The 18606-nt window shown below is 52.4% G+C and overlaps 3 protein-coding genes across 8 annotated transcripts in view; all 3 read right to left on the bottom strand.

Moving 5' to 3' along the window:
• Crocc (ciliary rootlet coiled-coil, rootletin) overlaps positions 1–8427 on the bottom strand; it is a 44808-nt gene extending 36381 nt beyond the window's left edge. Inside the window, exons 1-3 of one of the 4 annotated variants that reach the window (XM_052716436.1) lie at positions 8329–8418; positions 2236–2377; positions 381–535 (exon numbers count right to left, since the gene is read on the bottom strand). In XM_052716436.1, coding sequence (XP_052572396.1) covers positions 381–515 — 135 coding nt within the window. In that variant the 5' untranslated portion in view covers positions 516–535; positions 2236–2377; positions 8329–8418. Of the gene's footprint in view, positions 1–380; positions 536–2235; positions 2378–2879; positions 3081–8328 lie in introns of those variants that run through there. The other 3 variants (XM_052716438.1, XM_052716437.1, XM_052716440.1) reach the window with 3 other exon arrangements.
• Positions 8428–8608: 181 nt separating this feature from the next.
• LOC128096638 (40S ribosomal protein S15a-like) lies at positions 8609–9903 on the bottom strand. Its single transcript, XM_052716460.1, has one exon. It carries the CDS (start codon positions 9300–9302, stop codon positions 8949–8951), a length of 354 nt encoding a protein of 117 aa, XP_052572420.1. The 5' UTR covers positions 9303–9903; the 3' UTR covers positions 8609–8948.
• Positions 9904–9966: 63 nt separating this feature from the next.
• Necap2 (NECAP endocytosis associated 2) overlaps positions 9967–18606 on the bottom strand; it is a 73385-nt gene continuing 64745 nt past the window's right edge. For all 3 annotated transcript variants that reach the window (XM_052716451.1, XM_052716450.1, XM_052716452.1), the window contains exons 3-8: positions 17873–17977; positions 17708–17789; positions 16441–16549; positions 13859–14036; positions 11661–11745; positions 9967–11102 (exon numbers count right to left, since the gene is read on the bottom strand). In XM_052716451.1, the coding sequence (XP_052572411.1) occupies positions 11054–11102; positions 11661–11745; positions 13859–14036; positions 16441–16549; positions 17708–17789; positions 17873–17977 (608 nt within the window). In that variant the 3' untranslated portion in view covers positions 9967–11053. The remainder of the gene's footprint in view (positions 11103–11660; positions 11746–13858; positions 14037–16440; positions 16550–17707; positions 17790–17872; positions 17978–18606) is intronic.

Genomic DNA, 18606 nt, shown 5'->3' with positions numbered 1-18606 from the left:
CCTTTTTGTTTTTTGTTTTCCAAGACAGGGTTTCTCTGTGTAGCTCTGACTCTCCTGGAACTTGCTCTAGTAGACCAGGCTGGCCTCACACTCACAGACATCTGCCTGCCTCTGCCACCTCAGTGCTGGGACTAAAGGCGTGCGCCACCACGCTCGGCCAATGGTAGCTACTATTATAACCATTATCTGCGTACACACTCCATCCTTCACCCAACTCTTCTCAATCTTCCACCACCAGCAACTCCCCAAGGTCACATGAGCTCAAGGCCATTCCAGCTGGCAGAGTTGCAGTCTGAACTTGGTGCCCATCCTCACACTGTCAGTGGGCCTGGTCAGGACATCTCCCTACCCCACCCACGCCGGGCCCCAGCAGCACCCACCCTCTCACTGACGGCATTGTACTTGATAGCAAGCTCATCACGCTCGGCACGGCTCTGGGCCAGCAGGTCCTCCACACGGGACAGCTCCTGCTGCAGCAGCTGGTTCTCCTCCTGCAGCGACAGCAGCGAAGCCATCTCTGGGACCTGGGGAGGGGCTGGCAAGGGACAAAGAGCTGAGGCTGATTTCCGTCTAGTGCAGAAGGGCACACCACCCAAACAGGTGTCCTACTCGTTCCTGCGAGAAGATGATGGGCCGGGGCCCTGGGAGGACCCTGGGTGTGTGTGGCTGCAGCACCTGAGGACCAAGAGAGCCAAGGAACAAGAAGGCTTGAAAGAGAGGCCAAGAACTAGAGTTGTGTAGAAACAACCACAGCCAGTGTGGCCACATCCCCAGAACATGCAGGAGGGAGGCTCTAGCTAGGAGTCAAGAGAACATCTTTCTGTACCCACCCACCCCGGGACACGAAGCTCTGAATCCTCCTTTTCTGAGGACTAGTCTCCTTGGGGCCTCAATTTTACTCATCTGTTAAATGGGTGGAACAGTAATCAGACCAGGCCAGGAAAGCGATCAAGCCTTACTCAAAGTCAGGGCTTCTTTATAACTTTGCTTTGTTCCCTTGTTTTCTGTGAGGCAAGGTAGCCTAGGCTGGCATAGAACCCATGATCCTCTCCCTCTGCCCCTCGAGTGCTGAGATTTTAGACAAGCACCATCATGACCAGTTCTCTCATAACCAGGGCTTAAGATACTAGAGGTTAGCTTGGGAAGAGGAAGGAGAGGAGAGGAAAGGCCAGAGGAGAAACCCATCCCCCTCCCCTGTGGGCTCTACTCTGACCCTGAAAAACATGGACACATACTGCAGGCCTTCTAGCCTTGGGTGGGGGGTTTGTTAAGTCTCCCCGACTCTGCAGTCCAGCATCCCTGGTCCACTCAAAGAGACCGCCCAGCCCTGATCTGGAAACTGAACCAGATTGTAGCAGCGATTCAGAAAAGCACCAACAGAACACAGCTGCCAGCGCTCCACACCACCAACTAACCAGCTGACCTCATGACCAGGCACTCAGGCAGGCTGCATAACCTGGTCACGCATGCCACATCCAGGAGGCACTGCGGCCATCAGGCCTTTGCAGGAGCCTGGTCTGAACCGAGCTGCCTCCCCACGTAATCTCAGTCTCAGACAGCTCACACCATCCCTGGGAGGAAATGCAGAATTTGGTGTTCAAATCTGAAGCAGGGAGCAGAGAGGGTTTGCCCGCCTTCTTCTCTAGCTGTGCCACATGGGGAATAAATAAAATAAGTTTGGGCAAATTGGATCTCAGCCTCCATTTCCTTCTCAGTAAAGTAGATCCACGCATCACAGAGCTGTGCCTGTCTCCTTATGTGTATTCAAGAAGTAGAGATGGGCCTGGGGATCCGGCTCAATGAATAAGAGCACTTGCCACACAAGATTGAGCATCTAAGTTCAAATCCCAGCACCCATGTACAAAGCTGGGCATGGCCCCTCAGGTACCTGTAACCCAAGAGCTATTCAGGGAAGAGACAGGCAAATCAGCAGGACTTGCTGGCTGCCAGCCCAGCTCAAGGATGAGTGAGAGACCCTGCTGTAATGGAATAGGTGAAGAGCAATCCTGCAGGAACCCTTGTCCTCCTTTGATGTCCTTGTGCTCACAGGAAACACATCTGCACACATGTGTATAGATCTCTCTCTCTCTCTCTCTTTCTCTCTCTCTCTCTCTCTCTCTCTCTCACACACACACACACACACACACACACACACACACAGAGCACTATCTGTATCTATTGCTGCTGAGGAGAAAAGTGAGGAGAAAGGACCCTTGGCAGGGTGGCAGGTGGCACCTGGGTTCTCAGGCTGAGAGAGGTTGCGGGTGATGACCTCCCTGATACAGATTGGTAGGCTGGCACCCTGGGAGTCCTGGGCTGGGCTCTGCACACTCAGGCTCTTTTCTTGGTCTGGTCTCAGGACACAGCTCTCCAGTATCTGTGGAAGGAGAGCGTTTTCAGGGACCCTAGACCCCTGGCTTCCTGGCCTGAGGGTTGGGCAAGTCCTGAGGCCGGAGTCTAGAGAACTCAGAAGATGAAGCTGATGCCTGAAGGGTAAAGTGCAAAGACTCCCTACGAGTCTCTCCTAGGTCTGTGCTCCAGGCAGGACCTGAAGGCTCGAGAAGGGAACCAAGCCCGCGGTAACTCAGGCACCACACTGGAGGCAGGATGGGCTGTGGGGGCTCCAGTCCAGATCCTCCCGAGGATTTTGCTGTGCCAGAAGCCAGTAATCCCTAAAGTCCATGAGGGGCCCTTCCCCCACTACTGTGCACTGGAATTAGGGAGTCCTAGCAGTTGGCCCGTGTGGCCCCAAGAGCTGCAAGCTGTGGCTCCTGTAAGCCAGCCCCCACCTCCCTCCGCTCACCAACCTCACTGCTCCTATTAGGTCGGTTATCCTCTGCCCTGCCCTGGACAGGGTAGACACAGCCCTCAGGACCCACCTGGATCACAATCTCCAAGGCCAGCTGGGGCTGCAAGGATTCTGCCAGCCCTAGGTTCATGGAGGGGGGTCTGTGGGCACCCCACAGCCCCCCTCCCCAAAGTACCAAAACCAGATCAGCTACATGCACCAACGCGCTAACACACTAACAACGCCAGGCTGCTGGGCTAAGTGCCCAGCAGATTAAGCTTAAATCCGGCGGTGCCCTCACGTGACCATGCAGGGGGTGGGGAGGTGCTCAGATGGGAGAGGAGGAGGAAGGGCAGAGGGAAGCAGAGATACATGAGAAGAGGAGTGGGCAGAAGCAGCCCTGGGAACCAGCCAGCACAGAGGCAAGAAGAGCGCAAAGGAGGGCAAAGAGGGAAACGTGAACGGAAGATGGGAAGAAAGGGAACAGCATCCCCCTCCACCCTCCACCCTCCCCAGGCTGTGGTTCTGGAGCCTTCCAAGCCCAGCTGCTGGAGGCAGGAAAGGCCAGAGTCCCCAGTCTATAGAGCATCTGCTGTGACCCGGAACGGGCTCACAAGGCTTGCTCAGAACACATTCGCAGCCTGCTGGGCAGATGTTTGTGCACTATAAGCTAGAAGCAAAGAGAGCAGGGGCTCAGACAACACTAGGAACTGAGCCCCTCCAAGCCCCCGCCCCCCGCGCTGTGTCCCAGCATCCTCCTGGGTAACAGCTGATACTATTAGTGCTCGCCTCTTGAGCTGTCTGGAGCAAAACGTCTGCCCAACAGCAGCACACAACAGGGCGCCAGTTCACACCATTAACACTGGTAAACTGGGTAAACACTGTTTTCAACCATTGGAAAATTCAACACGCACAGTCCCTGGGCCTGAGTCTGAGGCAGTTTCCCTCCCTGCAGCAAGGAGGCTGTGTGGCACACCAGTTAGAGCCTCGAGTTGCTGGCGCCACATGTTAGCAGTATGGCCCTGGACAAATGACCTCTTCTAGACTGTTTCCTCCTCTATAAACAGGAAGAGGGTCGCTGTAGGGATTAAAGAGTACTCAAAGCAGGGAGTGCTTCAGAACACACAAGGCATGGCGGGGAGCTCACAGCTCACATTACCACCATCTGCCATCTCCTGCTCTCCAGGTCCCTCAGTTCTAGGACAGGTCCACTTGAACTCATCAAATCCTCACATCAGCCCATTTCCAGATGAGCAAAACAAGGCTCAGAGGGGTGGGGATGGGGTCTCATCTATTCAAGGTGACACACTGTGCAGAAGTGTGAGCCTAAAGCTCACCCCACTTAGACCAAGCAACCTCCCAAAATGCCTGAAGGGCAAGGCCTGTGACTGTATCCAGGACAGACCCAGGGATGCAGCAGGTGTTACATAAATGTACATCAATCCAGACTGATCTCTCCTTCCCAGCTAAGGAATCTGTCCTGCAAATGGAAATGCGGGAAACAAGGTACACCAGACCAAGAAGATAAGTGCCACTAAGCTGCTATGGCAAACATCCAGATTTCAGCAAAACTAAACCCATGAGCAGAGAGCTGCCACTCAGCCCTGCCCTGCTTCCAAAGAGCCTCCACAGAACTCCTCCAGGCTGTAATACCCATAACTTGGCCAAGGAGAACCTCGATCACCCTGGGCCAGGATGTCTAGTCCCTAGATGCTCAACTGAGCACGGATGAGATCACAGATGTGCTTGGAGAATGGAACAGAAATATTCTGTGTCTCCCACAGTGTCCTAAGATATTGAAAGGGGCAGGATGCTAGACCCCGGACACTGGGTAATACCAACCCTTGGCTCTACCAAAAATTCTCCCCATGGATCCTGAGACGGCACTGAAAAACTCTGTGGGTGTGCACTGCCCTGATATCTGCAGCTTCCTTCCAAGTCTCAGGTAGGTAGGTAGGGAAGGAAGGAAGGGAGGGAGGGAGGGAGGGAGGGAGGGAGGGAGGGAGGGAGAGAGGGGGAGGGAAGCAAGAAAGAAGGAAGGAAGGAAGGAAGGAAGGAAGGAAGAAAGGAAGGAAGGAAGGAAAAAGGAAGGGAAGGGAAGGAAGGAAGGCCAAATTCATCATAGGAATCTGATTGCTACAGCATTACCTGCTGGGGTTCTAACGTGGTTTGTCCCTTCCCAAACTCATGGTAAAATCTGGTCCCCAGAATAAGAGTTGAGAGGTGATGGGACCTTTAAGAGGGGATTAGGTCAGAGGGATTACGCCTTCTCAACACTGTAGTTTACTTATATCACAAGTGTGGGTTAAAGCCAGGTGTGGTGGTTCAGGTCTGTAATCCCAGCACTTTGGAAGCAAAGGCAGAAGAATCGTGTTTGACCCAAACTGGGCTACATTAAGAGATGGTGCAGTGGTTAAGAACACTCACTGCTCTTCCAGAAGACCTAGGTTCAATTCTCAGAACCCACCTAACTACAGCTCCAGGGGACTCTGATGCCTTCTGGTCCCTGCAGGCATCTGCAGGCACCAGGCATGCACATGGTATGCAGACATGCATGCAAACAAAACACTCATACACATGAAATAAAAAAATCTAAAGGGGGGCGTGCTTCAGTAGGCAAAGTGCTTACCACAAAAGCATGACTTCTGATCCCTGGCACCTCTGTAAATACAGGGTGGTTGTACTGACTAGTTTTAGGTCAACTTGACACAAGCTAGAGTTATCTGAAAGAAGAGAACCTCAATTGAGAAAATACCCATAAGATCTATAGGGCATCTTCTCAATTAGTGATTGATGGGGAGAGCCCAGCCTACTGTGGGTGGGGTCATCCCTGGTCTGGTGGTCCTGGGTTCTATAAGAAAGCAGGTTGAGCGAGTCATGAGGAGCAACCTAGTAAGTAGCGTCTCTCCATGGCCTCTGCACCAGCTCCTGCTTGAATTCCTGTCCTGGCTTCCTTCAGAGATGGACTGTGGATGTGGAAGTGTAAGCCAAATAAAAACTAAACCCTTTCCTCCCCAGGTTGCTTTGGTCATGGTGTTTCATCACAGCAATAGTAACCCTGACTGCCCACCTCTAATCCAAGCACTCAGGAGGCAGAGACAGGGAATCCTCAGACCAAGCTGGAGAGCTAGACCAGCCAAATCCCTGAGCTCTGGTTCAGCAGAAGACGCTGCCTCAATATATTAAGTGAAAAGTGGCGGAGAAAGACATCTGACACCAACCTCTGGTGCACCCACACATATATGAATACACATGCACACATATATGCACTGCAGAGGCACACATACATGTAAATGTGTGTGTGTGACTGGAGAGACAGCCATGGGTGCTGGGAACCAAACTCTTATATTTTTGGTTGTGAGCCTAGCCTTTAACACCTGAGCCATCTCTCCAGCCCGTGGATTTTTTCTTTTATAAAGTGGCTGCTGTAGGGTGAGTTCAGCACCTCCCCTCTGCCCCCCCATTCTGTCTCCCCACCCCGTTGTTAGCATGAGTTCCTTGCCAGATATGATACCCATGGAACTCCTATCTTTCAGCATGAATTACTGAGCTTTTTCATTTATAAATTACCCAGTCTTAGGGCTGGGGATATGGCTCAGTGGTTAAGAGCACTTGCTGCTCTTGCAGGGGACCTGGGCTCTGTTTCTAGCATCCATGTGGTAGCTCTGTCTGTAACTCTAGTTCTAAGGGATCTGACATCCTCTTCTGGCCTCTGTGGTCACCAGGCACACACAAAGTACACATACATATACTCAGGCAAACTCCCATACACATAAAATAAAAATAAATAAACTTAAAGAGGGGAAAAAAAAAAAAAAAAACCTATCCAGTCTTGTGATTTCTACACAACAACAAAAATGAACTCTGACAGCAAGTGACTACCTTAACGCTAATCTTGGCCAGGCCTCCTCAGAGGCTTGGTCACCTTGCACCAGTGAGATCAGATCTCGGCTCAACAGCATCACCTTCTGAGAGAGCTAGCTTGGACCCCCCCATCTAAAGTGGTCCTCGTTGGTAGTGATTCACTGCTTACATTGCCATCTCTACCCAGAGCATCGTGCATCAGCACCTCCACGGTGCCCAGGGCCCAAAGCTCTACAAACAGTTGTTGAAGGAATGAATGAATGAATGAATGAACCCCTAGATGAGCAATGAGCAACTAAACAGGCTGAGCATCTCTAATCTGAAAACCTGAAAGTTCTGAGTCAATGCCACAAGTGGTCCATACCTAACTTCCTGTGACTAACCACAGTACACCAAACGTGTAAAATTACTGCAGGCTATATGGATATTGAAGTAGGAGGCACGAGTGCATTTTGCTTTGGTTTGGGTCCTGTTCCCCCAAATCTTTTTATGTATATATAAATATCTGAAAACTTGGTTTTTGATTTGTTTTGCTTTTTGGATTTTTTGAGACAGAGTTTCTCTGTGTAGCCCTGGCTATCCTGGAACTCGCTCTGTAGACCAGGCTGACCTCCAACTCATAGAGATCCACCTGCCTCTGCCTCCTGAGTGCTGGGATTAAAGGCGTGTGCCACCACCACCTGGCTCTAAAAAATTGTTTTAAATGAAGGATTTGGGGGATATTTAACCTGAACAGGAAATTAAATGGGGGGTGGGGTGAATAATCCCCTTAACTTTGGCTGGGGGTTGCATAAATCTCAGCCATGCCACACAGCCAGGGACCACAAGACACCAGTAAACCCATGTCCAGTACCAGGAGTCCAGGCCAGGCAGTGCCCCCTAGAAGGGTTAAGGGTTCCTACAGTCCGAGACCCATTCAATCTGCAGGACTTGCGCCTGGTAGGTGGGGGGCAAATGAAGAGAACGCGTGTTTGGGAACCACAGCCTCTGCTACTCTTGGAGTTATTTGTGATCTCAACAGGAAAACAGGAAATCTGAAGTAGACAGCGGTTATTTCCAAGGTCCTAACTCTCCAGGCAAGTCCGGTCCCCAGGGGGTTGGGCAGATGTGGAGTGGGGGGACAGACATTCCTTCAGGCTTGGGTTTGCAAGTTCTCTCCAAATGCCAGTTCCAGAGCTACTGGCTGGACCCACCCTGAGAACCCTTGGGTTGGAAACCCAAATCTCTCCGACAGGTTTCTGCGTCCTCACCATGCTAGACCGCCTAGTGACCGCACTGGGCCCCAGTTTGCTCGTGTGCACTACGGAGAGAGATTGGCTAAAGGAAAGAGAAAGAGCTCCCAGTGAGGGACGTGGGGCCCGGCCTGCCACTCGGGAGGCCGTGAGCAGCGACACGCGGCTTTGGGTGACCGTCGTCCTCGACGGCTGCGCCCAGCGGAGTGAGAGCATCCCGTGAGAGCCTGCTGGGCCTCAGGCCCCGGGGCCCTGGCGGGAAGACTCCAGTGGGTACGCACCACCCGTGCGTTCCCTTCCCGCCCAGACCTGGCCCAGTCCAGCCCGGCCGGGTCGCCCGGGGTGCTTAGAGACCCCAGGACACCCACACAGCTCCAGCCCGCCTCCTTAGCCGGGCGCACCCGCCCCGTCCCCGCCCCGCGCACGCGCGGCGCGGGCTCCTACCTTCGCGGGCCGCCGCCGAGGCCGAGCGGACACAGCCGAGGGGCGGGGCGTGCGCTTCGGGGGCGTGGAGAAGGCGTGGCGACGTAGGGGTGGGGCTAGAACGGCGGGAGGGACCGACCAAAGAGAAAGGCCTTCGAGGCACGGAGAGGGAGGAAGAGGCGGGGTCTTAGGGGGTGGTCCCAACGGGCGAGGGCGGGGCCGAGGCAGAGTGAGCGCCTCCTGGTGGAGAAAGGCGCTACATGGTGAAGCGGGGGCGAGGCTAAGACAGAGCATGCGCCCTGCTGTGGGGAAAGGCTCCACGCCAAAGGGGCGTGGCGTAGCGAAGGGGCGAGTCTGACTCCAGGCAAAGATCCCAGGGGGTGGAGAAAGGCTATGCCCAGTCTAGCACAGTCTCCCTCTGCTTGCCCCAGGATCAAGATGTAGAACTCTTAGCTCTCTCTCCAATACTACGTCTGCCTGCACACCACCATGCTTCCTGCCATGACAATAATGGACAAAACCTTTGAAACTGTGAGCCAGCCCCAAATAAATAAACCTTTTTCTTTTTTTCAGTCCATGGAGGCTTTTTGTGTTTCACATCTCTAGAAAAAGAATCCCAGGATTTTCCCTTCTGTGTGTTCTCATCTTGCTTCTTCATGGTCCGTGATGCCAGCTGAGGTCGTCAGGACAATGAAGCCAAACTGACGGGATGGGAGCAGATTGTTCTGCCATTTTTCTAGGTCTTTGAGTTGCACATCAAACTTAGGGCTTATCACTCCACACTTGTTCAATCTGCCTGTGAGGTTCACGATGATTTTCTCAGCTCTGTGGTCATCAATGATTTCAAACTCACCAGTGTAACCATGCTTCATCATCACAGTTAAGAACCGAACAATGACTTTGGAACAGGGCCTAATGAGGACCTGGCTTTTGCCTCTCTTCTCAGCATTGTTGATGCTCTTGAGGGCATCAGCCAGGACATTCTTACGCACCATGGTGATGGTTTGCAGAAAGAGGCATGGTGGAAAGAGGCATATTTTTCTTTATATAAGAGTTGCCATGGTCATAGTGTCTTTTCACAGCAATAAAACCAAACTTGGGTCTTTTGCAAGAGCAGTACACACACTTAAATGCTGAGCCATCTCTCTAGCTCCTATAATATTCGTGATATCAAGTCTGAGTATGTAGCCAGGGCTGGCCTGTAATTCATCATTTTCCCACCTCCACTTCTGAGTACTGGAACTACAGGTAGGTACCATCACACCTGGCAGACTTTAAGGGAACCCTACAGGTCTACACATTCTGATGTTCAGCCTCCATGTACACAAAGGGCATTCACTTAGTGGGCAGCAATATGATGCAGAAGTGAGGCACAGTCCTCTTCTGTTTTCAGTGGGCAGGATTTCTTAACTTTTTCTGCCTGGCCTCTGTGTACGTGCACCCTTTCACACTTGGGCTTGTGTGGTTCTCCACAGCTTTGTCCACTGAAGGTCTATGACACAAGCAGTCTCCAACTGCCACAGGATGGGAAAAGACTCCTCTAGACATGTTAAGAGAGGTGCTATCCTCAGAGTAAAGGATCAGGTTCTCTTCTGGATGACAGGATGCCCTGGCACCTGAGCAGTCACGCTGCCAAGAACACACCCATCTGACATAAACTACAGAAGTAAAAACATTTATTTTTCCATCTTTAAAACTCTGGTCCCACAAGGTCAAAACTTCTTTCAGTTCACGTTCTTGACCTTTCAAAGGAGAAACCTTTCAACTGAAGGTTAAGTCTATAAAGAACTTTAGAGATGCAATGAGGAGACAATGATTTCTTATAAATCACTACTCCTGATGGCCTGTACTTCCAGCTAACAGACCTCCTTCTGTCACAGTCTCTAAAGGGAAAAAAGAGGCTATCTACAGATATTCCTTCCAAAAGCCACCAGGGAAGGACCAGCTATACCATGAACCTGTGAGCCCGAGCAGAACCAGAAACAGGCAGGCTGGCCTAGTCTGTGATGCTGCAACTTCCCCCGCATTAACCAGCAGGATTCCAGAGCCTGCCCCACCTGAGGGGGGCCTGGCTGAAGACAGGGAAAGGAGGTATGCAAGCTGACTCTCACTGCTGCCTCTGGGGCTCAGGGCAGGGAGAAAGGTGTGAAAGGCCCTCGCCATGGTGGGTCCCTTGCAAGGGCACGTTAGTGCTGGTCAGCATATTAGCAGAGCAATGTATTAACATTTTCAAAAAGCTGCTTAATCCTTCCAGTGTCCCCTGACAGACCACTCAAGCTACAGCTCAAAGACTTGCTAGCAACCAGGATGGTCTCCTCTGGAAGGCACCGACAACGGATACTATGGACAGAGTGCAGAGACCCCAGCCCAACAATGAATCTGGGACACCTGCCAACTTGAAGGGCAGAGCTGAACCCAGGCCACAAACTCAACCCATTCTGTGCTTTAGGGGCTGTGTTTAATAAGGATCACTTCATGGAAGAGGGCAGGTCTGGGTCCCTCCCGTGAGGAGGAAGGATGGGCGGGGGGCCTGGAGTGTTTGCTCCTGTCTTCTGGCTGTGCAGCCCCTGAATCCCAGCAAGTGTGGCACGGTGCCCATTTACTGCTTCTTGTGCTCAGGCTGTAAGAGAGCCGGGCAAGGAGAGGACAGTGATGTTCCAGGGGCCAACCAGAGAGCGCTTTGCCTCCTTCTGTGGGCCTGGATGAGGCAGCTCCTTCCCGGAAGTCATGAAGAAAAAGTTGTGCATCAAAACTGGACCCAGCCGGTGCCTGGCTGAGACTGGCTGGACGGCGACCTGTGAAGGGAAGACAGGGAGGGTGGCATTATCACGCTGTTGGACAGCAGCTACGGTGGGCATCTTTTTGGGCAGAAGGAGCTCTGAGCAGGCAGTCCCCAAAGGGCTTGGAGCAGCAGGCAGCAAATCTGGCCCGTGTGTGGATTTTAGCTGTCCATTCTTTACAGAAGACAGACCTGTACTGACAGCCCCAGAGCCTCCCATACACCCTGATGCAGGAATCTGGCATCTTTCCACACTGATCCCAAGGGCAGGCCATAAAGCTCAGGAGATGCCTTCCTCAGAGGTCCTGTAAAGATGGTCCAGGCCTAAAATTTGAGTCTTGATTCCTGACCCAGGGCAGCACTTGGTGACTAGTTTGCAGAAGGAGGTTTCAGGCAGTGGGGAACAGTGAAAAACCTTTATAGAGGTAAGGAGGGCAGTATGTCGCCCAAGCTAGGGGCTCTGCCCCATGTTTACCGTGAAAATGTAACTACAGCTGGTCTCCCGAACCAGCAATTCCAGGGACCTCAGGGGACAACTCTGGCCCCACCCAGCCCAGAAAGCTACCCGCCTCACCCTGTGGATTTGGTGAAGTCACCCCAGACATCAGCAGTGGCAGCGGCAGCAGGCTTAGACTGTGGCCAGGGTTCTGTTGCACCTCCTAGTGATGTCCCCAAGGCCAGTGAGGGAGAAAAGAGACAGGGAAGTCAGAGATCTCTTTCTGGTGGTCTCAGTTACTAAATTTTGAAATCTGGTGGCCAGTCTCATGACCCCAGGCAGCTGAGACACAGGGAGACAAATGACTCCAGAGAGTCACATTTCCACCACCTCCTTCATGGATCCTTGGTGGTCCCTAGAGAGAAAGCAGGAGCCACACACAAGGTGGAAAGAAAGGTGCCAGGGCCCAGGAGTCACACCTGTGCTCTGCCCTGGCTTCTGGAGTGGGAATGCCTCCCCAAACCCCAGAGCACCTTCCAGAAAGCTGCGGTACCGTGTGGGGCAACTGGCTAGAGCCTCAGGTCAAACCCTGCCAGGGAGAGCCTTCCAGTCGAGGCCACACAGAGCTGGCCTTGCACCTCTCTTCTGGGGCAGCCTACTCCTGCTTTCTTACCCCTGGCACCTTTCCTAGGCTGCCAACGGCCACGTTGCCACTTCTCATCTGCCCTGGGCTGGAAAACCAGATAAATGAAGGCCCACAATGGGGTCACTTCGCATGAATGCTAAGCATGCATTATCCCATTTGAATCTCACCACAGCGCCTAGAGGAGGTCAGGCCGGGATTAGCGTGTAACTGTGCAGGTCATCTGAGTCTCAGTTTTCTTATCTCTCATTCGGCTGACAGGATAATTTCACAGGGCAGAGTGAGTGCATAGATATGTCATGCTCAGTACACCCAGCACACAGTGTCACTAAAATGCCAATGAGTAAACCCAGGCTGGCACCCAGTGAGAGCTCACAGTGATCAGCATACTACTCCATGTGGCACATGGCTTAGCTCAGGTGGTCTTCACTATAGGCACCATCACTATTCATTCTACAGATGGGAAACAGAGGCACAGAGATGCAGGCCACTAGGAGCTCACAACTGGTCTAAATTCTGTCACAGTGGCTCCAGAGCAGACAGCACCAGCAGCTGGCCTACTGCTTGACACCATCTTGTGTGTGAACATGCTTACTGCAGGCTGTGAGCACTAGGATGGAAGTCACAGAGAGCAGACTCCACGCTGTACAAAGCGTCCCGACTTAATGGTGCTGGATTTGGTTTTTCAGCTTTGTTATGGTTTAGGAAGGTGTTAAATGCATTTCTACCTGTCTGTCAGAATGTTACTCCATCCATCCCAAGTCAAGGAATACCTGTCCTATGGTATCTCCAGGACCTAATCCTCCACATGCACTCAGACAGGGCCCAGAAACCAGGGAAAGCCGAGACATACACAAGAATGTCCTAAGCATTCAGACTGCTGCTCCTGTCCCTGGCGATGCCACAGCCAGTCTCCTGTGAGCACACTCTAAACATAATGCCAGAGAATGATTTCCTGATGCTAGGCAGAGGCTGGTTTCACCTCTGGCACTCTCCTGACCAACCTCAAACTGTCGGGTTGGAAGGCTCCCTGCCTAGGTGCATCACTCCAAACCTGCTGAGAGCACTGTGGAAAAAGGGCTGGTGACAATCCCAGCCTGGTGGGGAGGTGAAGGGAAAGCAGCCTCTCAGCTTCCCAGCTTCTGATGGTGCACCAAGGAGCCCACACCACATCCCCACCGTGGTGTCTCCTGCTCACAGCGGACACTAACAGCTGCATCCACCTCTCTAAGAACAGTGCTTCTCAAAATCTCAGCCTTGGTCTCGCTCTTCTTTCTACCTAGAATGCCAACTCCTGCCCCAGTGGCCTTCCTTCAGAGTCCAGGCTCCTCTGGAAAGTTCCCCCAAGGGGTGTGTTGCTGACCCTAGTGACGTGGGCCCGATACATTTGTCCTGTGCACCTGTGGTTCACCTCTCCCACGACATCTGAGCACAGACCTCTTGATAACAACTGAGGCCCAGCCACCTGCATAGTGATAACTTCAGTCACTGCCTACCAGGACAGGACAGGTGCCCTGAAGGGTTACGAGAAAGGCCAGGGAACAGAAGAACCTCAAGTATAGCAAGATACGCTGGTGCCACCATCTAGTCACACACACACAGCTACAAAGTGAGTGTGAGAAAGGGGAGCAACAGGATCACTTCTGGGGACAAAGCTGCCAGGTTCGGACGCAACCGTCACCCCAGCACTCACCTGAACCAGAAACAACTGCTGGCTGGACTAGAGAGCCCCCGACAGACAACTGCTCCCCAGAGGGAGGGATGAGGGTGGAGGTCTTGCCACCTGGAGGGGGCGGAAGCAGGCTCAGTCCTCCTGTGCTGGCAGGTCTGGTTCTTGACGTCCCAGCTGCTCCTTCCTTCTTCCTCATGTTCTAAAGAGAAGAGAAGAATGAAAGTCAGCCATCATGCCAGAGTCATCGTGTACTGGAAAACCCCATGGAGACCTCCAGTCCTCAACATCTGTACAGCAAACGACAGTCCCCTCCAGCAGCAGCATGAGGTAGAGCCAAGCCATCTCAATCTTCCATCTAGCATCAATGCAGTCAATGTTAAAACCCAGCGCCTGATCTCACTTCGCATCAGGAAAGTACACACCAGTTACAGCCATACACCATTCTGCCCCATGAAAACAGCCCAAACACTGACTGCAGTGTACTGATGAGCACAGAGCAGCCAGAACATTCATGCACAGTGAGGCAAGGGAAGCCGGTCGGAACGATCTGCCGAAGCATCCAAAGGCATCCACTAAGCGCATCACAGGATTCTGCCGTCCCATCCTTAGACATGTGTGCGCAACAAAAACATGAGCTTGGACATTCACAGCAGCACCATCTGGAGCTAACCCAGATGGAATCCCCCCAATGTTCATCCTGTGAAACAGATGAACTAGGAGGAGCACACACACAATGGCATATGCCATCACAGAGGACAACCAACCACAAGCAACAATATGAGTAACTCTTACAACAGGACACTGAATGAGGGGATCATATTGAAAGGGATTAAGTCTCCCACACAACAACAACAGCGAAGCACAGACCCAATCCAGGGTATTTGAAGTCAGGGCGGGAAGCTACTGGAAGTGGGCAGGACTTGGGCTCCCAAAGGGCTCAGTCTTCTACTTCTTGACCTAAGGAAGTCCCATGCTTTTAAGTTTGTGTGTGTGTGTGTGTGTGTGTGTGTGTGTGTGTGTGTGTGTGTTCATACATGTGACTGAGGGTGCATTTGAGTATGCAGGCCAGAGGTCAATCCTGAGTGCCATCTTCAGAACCACCACCCACCTCCTTGAGTTCGAATCCCTTACTGACCTGGAACTCACCACTTAGATGAGGATGGCTGACCAGTGAGCACCAGGGATCCTCCTGTCTGCCTAGCACTGGGTGACAAGCATGTGCTACCCACACCCAGCATTTTTTTTATGTTGGTCTTGGGTCTTGAATTCAGGTTCTCATGCTTGCAAGGCAGCACTCTACCAAGTCATCTGTCTTCTCAGCCTTTGTTTGGTTTCAAAAACTCACTCTGTTCCACATTTATAAACCAGGCACTTTTCTATATGCGACACGTCAGGGCAACATAATAAAGCAGTGAGCACCAAGTGTGAGCCAGAAACCAGCACAAGCCACACCGATAAAGCAGCAGTCTCTGTGTGAGCACAGCAGCAGCAGAGATAGAATGCCCAGCACCCTCCCCATGCACCCAGCTGGGCCAGCTGTTTCTAGGTCTCCTCTCCTGGCCAAGTCCCCCCCTCCCACCCCGTCTCTGTGCCTTAACCTTCTATGTTTTACAGAGGGAGGTCCTGAAGCCGTATGAGAAACGCCTGAAAACACTACCTGGCCCACAGCTGACGCTCATTAAATGTTAGTTCTTCCAAGCAAGAGAAAGAATCCCAGTGCCACCAGTCCACTGGATTGGACCTGCATTTCCTCTCAAGGGCCAGCTGGCCAACTTCAAGGTCCCAAAGCATCACCAGCATGAAGCAGGAAAGAGAAAGAAATGGTAAGTAAAGAGGAAAAGCATTATTTCAGAGTCACACGCTTTCTCTAAACAGACCCATTTGGTCCTTGGTTCCCCCAAATGCCTCCCAACTCCATCGCCCCTCTACTCCAGCAGCCAGGAGAGCCCATGCCTGGGCCCCCAGTCCACCCTGACCTGTTTCTATTCAACAAGAGCTGGCAGGGGATGCTGGATGCAAAGCCACACAGCAGGAAGACTCGAGGGGCCAGGACAGGACCACCAGCAGAAGCTGCCCATCATTCCCAGCACCCTCCTCAATGCCTTCCAGCCCAGGGTGCTGCTCCCAGACCTTCCTCACTCAGGCATGAGGCCAAGATACAGCTTGAGATAAGCACACTGAACCTCCTGATCCACTCTAACAGACGGACAGACACACCAGCACTGGTGCTGAGTAGCTTACTCTCTGATCCATCCCTCCTGCCCGCCCACAGGCTGCTCTTTCCAGGAAGCCTTCCATGGTTTCCAGCGTTACGGGCCATGTATTTTTCCTCTGGAAGCCCTAGCTCCAGGGCTGCTCCAGTCCTAGAGTCTCTCCTGCCATTTTGCAGTCACATCTATACATGATCAGCTCAACTTGGAAAGCCATAGAAGCAGAGGCCTGGTACCCTGGGGTGAACCGGGCACAAGGCCAAGCTGCTGGATCAACTATGGCTACCGGGATGGAACTGAACTGTAATGGGCTTGGGTTGGGAAGCTTTAGGCTGGGTGGCTTCAAGAGTCACAAAACCATGGCCCACAAAATCAAGTGAGGGTGGGACTCACTGCGATGTTGATCTTGATGGTCTGTCCCTCCTTGAAGCCCAGGTCCAATCGGGGGCCTTCATCTGGGTTCTGGGCTTGTTTTGCAAACTCACACTGCTGTTTCACCCACCTGGGGAGGACCAGGAAGAGTGGTGAGGCAGGAGCAGCAGCTGCCCTGCATTCATCCACACTGCCTTCAGCTGAGGCCAACTTCCCAACCAGCAGTTCAAGTCCCAGATCTGAACTCTTAAGCAGCTGCATGGCTATCAGCTCCCTGATCAGCACCATAGTTTAGATGCAGGAGTTGAATAACCCTTTCACAGGGGTCACATATCAGGCATGCTGCATAGCAGATATTTATTTATTTGTTTGTTTGGTTGGTTTGGTTTTTTTTCAAGACAAGGTTTCTCTATGTAGTTTTGGTGCCTGTCCTGGATCTCGCTCTGTAGACTAGGCTGGCCTTGAACTCACAGAGATCCTCCTGGCTCTGCCTCCCAGTGCTGGGATTAAAGGCGTGTTCCAACACCACCCAGCAGATATTTATATTATGATCATAACAGTAGCAAATTTAGCTATGAAGTAGCAACAAAAGTAATTTTATGGTTGTGGTCACCACAACATGAGGAACTGTATTAAAGGTTGCAGTTGCAGCATTAGGAAGGTTGAGAACCACTGGTTTAGACTCTAAGGTCTGAACACTGCTCTGAGAACTGGATAAGCTCATTCACACGTGGTACCCAGGAGGAGCGAGAGCCTGCGCTTCCCTCTGTGGCTCTGGCTCCACCTGGACACTCCTATATTCTGAGACAGGACAGACGCCTAAAAGCAAAGGGCAGCACAATGCTGCGCACCCTCCTACAATACTACTAGCAGGCACCTGGATGGGGTGTCCACACAAATGGCCAGGCACTGCCCAGCTACCATCAGTCAGGGGCGGAGCTCTGAGGATGCCCTGTCCTTTCACAAAGGACACTAAAGCATCTCTGAGGTGACCTGGCGACGTTAGTCTCACTTATGACATTATAAAGGAGCAGACCCTGAGAGCCATAGGAGCTGACAGCTCAGGGGCTGCTGAGGAAGAGTTGGGACACTGAAAAGGCTAGGCCAGCTGACACAGGGGGCACACAGCCTTGGGGACCAGCAGAGCAGAGAAGGCAGCCTGGAGGAGGACTGCCAGGCTGCTAACAGACAAAGCAGTCACTGAACTCCGTAGCCAGGAAGAACGGTTCTGTCCTGGAAAGAGGGAGGAGAAGGAGGAGACGAGAATACTGTCCCAAGAGGTACTCACTTGAAATGGTCTTGTAATGCCACATTGAAGTCAAAGGCGTCCCCTCGGTCCCCAAAGCCAATCCCAATAAAAGCATGTCGCCCTGGGGGGGGGGAGGAGCCATCAATCTCGAGTTTCTGGAGGCAAGGCTTCTGAAGCTCAGAAGAGCCCCCAGACCCAACATACCGTTTCCATCTTCAATGCGGACAACGAAGTACCTGCTGGAGTCAGTCACACTCTCCACAGCTGTGCCGGGAAACTGGTCCACTGGAGCCTGTGCAAAGAGCTCCCCTGTAAGGACAGGGTGAAGGAGATGAGCCCGGGGCCCTCTAGCCCGGTGTTGCTAGGCACTATTTGGGCTTTCCCGCTTCTAGCCACACCAGGAGAGCCGGACAGATGGGCACCACTCCAGGATTCACTCAAATCTTCTTGCTGAAGGGACAATGCCACCAGGAAATGAAGAGGAAAGCAGAGTTACAAGTGGCTTACTGGTCATATCTGCCCAGAGTGTCAATGGTTTTTACTTCAGTGACAAGCATTTCAAAATCAGACTGCTTTAAACTATCCCCCATTTCTGGGGCTTGAGGGCAGTGGGGGGAAGACAGGGTCTCACTATGTAGCTCTGTCTGTCCCAGAACTCACTTACATAGAGCAAGCTGACCTCAAACTCAGAGATTTACCTGTTTTTGCCTCTGGAGGGGCTTAAAAGCATGTGCACCATGCCTGGCCTTGACTTTTCTTAAAGATTAGAAGTTCTACCTATGCTGGGCCTTCATCCCCACACAGTAACTCCAGGATGGGGCTGCCATCACCCAGCCCAGCAGCTTGTTCTACTTGTATGGCCTGCTCAAAGGCTCAAAGTGATGGGCCCAGCGCAGGTGTGTCATACCTCAGAAAGGAAGGACTGTAAGAGAAGCCAG

The sequence above is a fragment of the Peromyscus californicus genome, unplaced genomic scaffold (genome assembly GCF_007827085.1).
Source record: "Peromyscus californicus insignis strain IS unplaced genomic scaffold, ASM782708v3 Scaffold_5__1_contigs__length_169319896, whole genome shotgun sequence".
Taxonomy (NCBI): domain Eukaryota; kingdom Metazoa; phylum Chordata; class Mammalia; order Rodentia; family Cricetidae; genus Peromyscus; species Peromyscus californicus.
The sequence above is the reverse complement of the archived record's forward strand: the minus strand, read 5'-3'. Positions and strand labels throughout refer to the sequence as shown.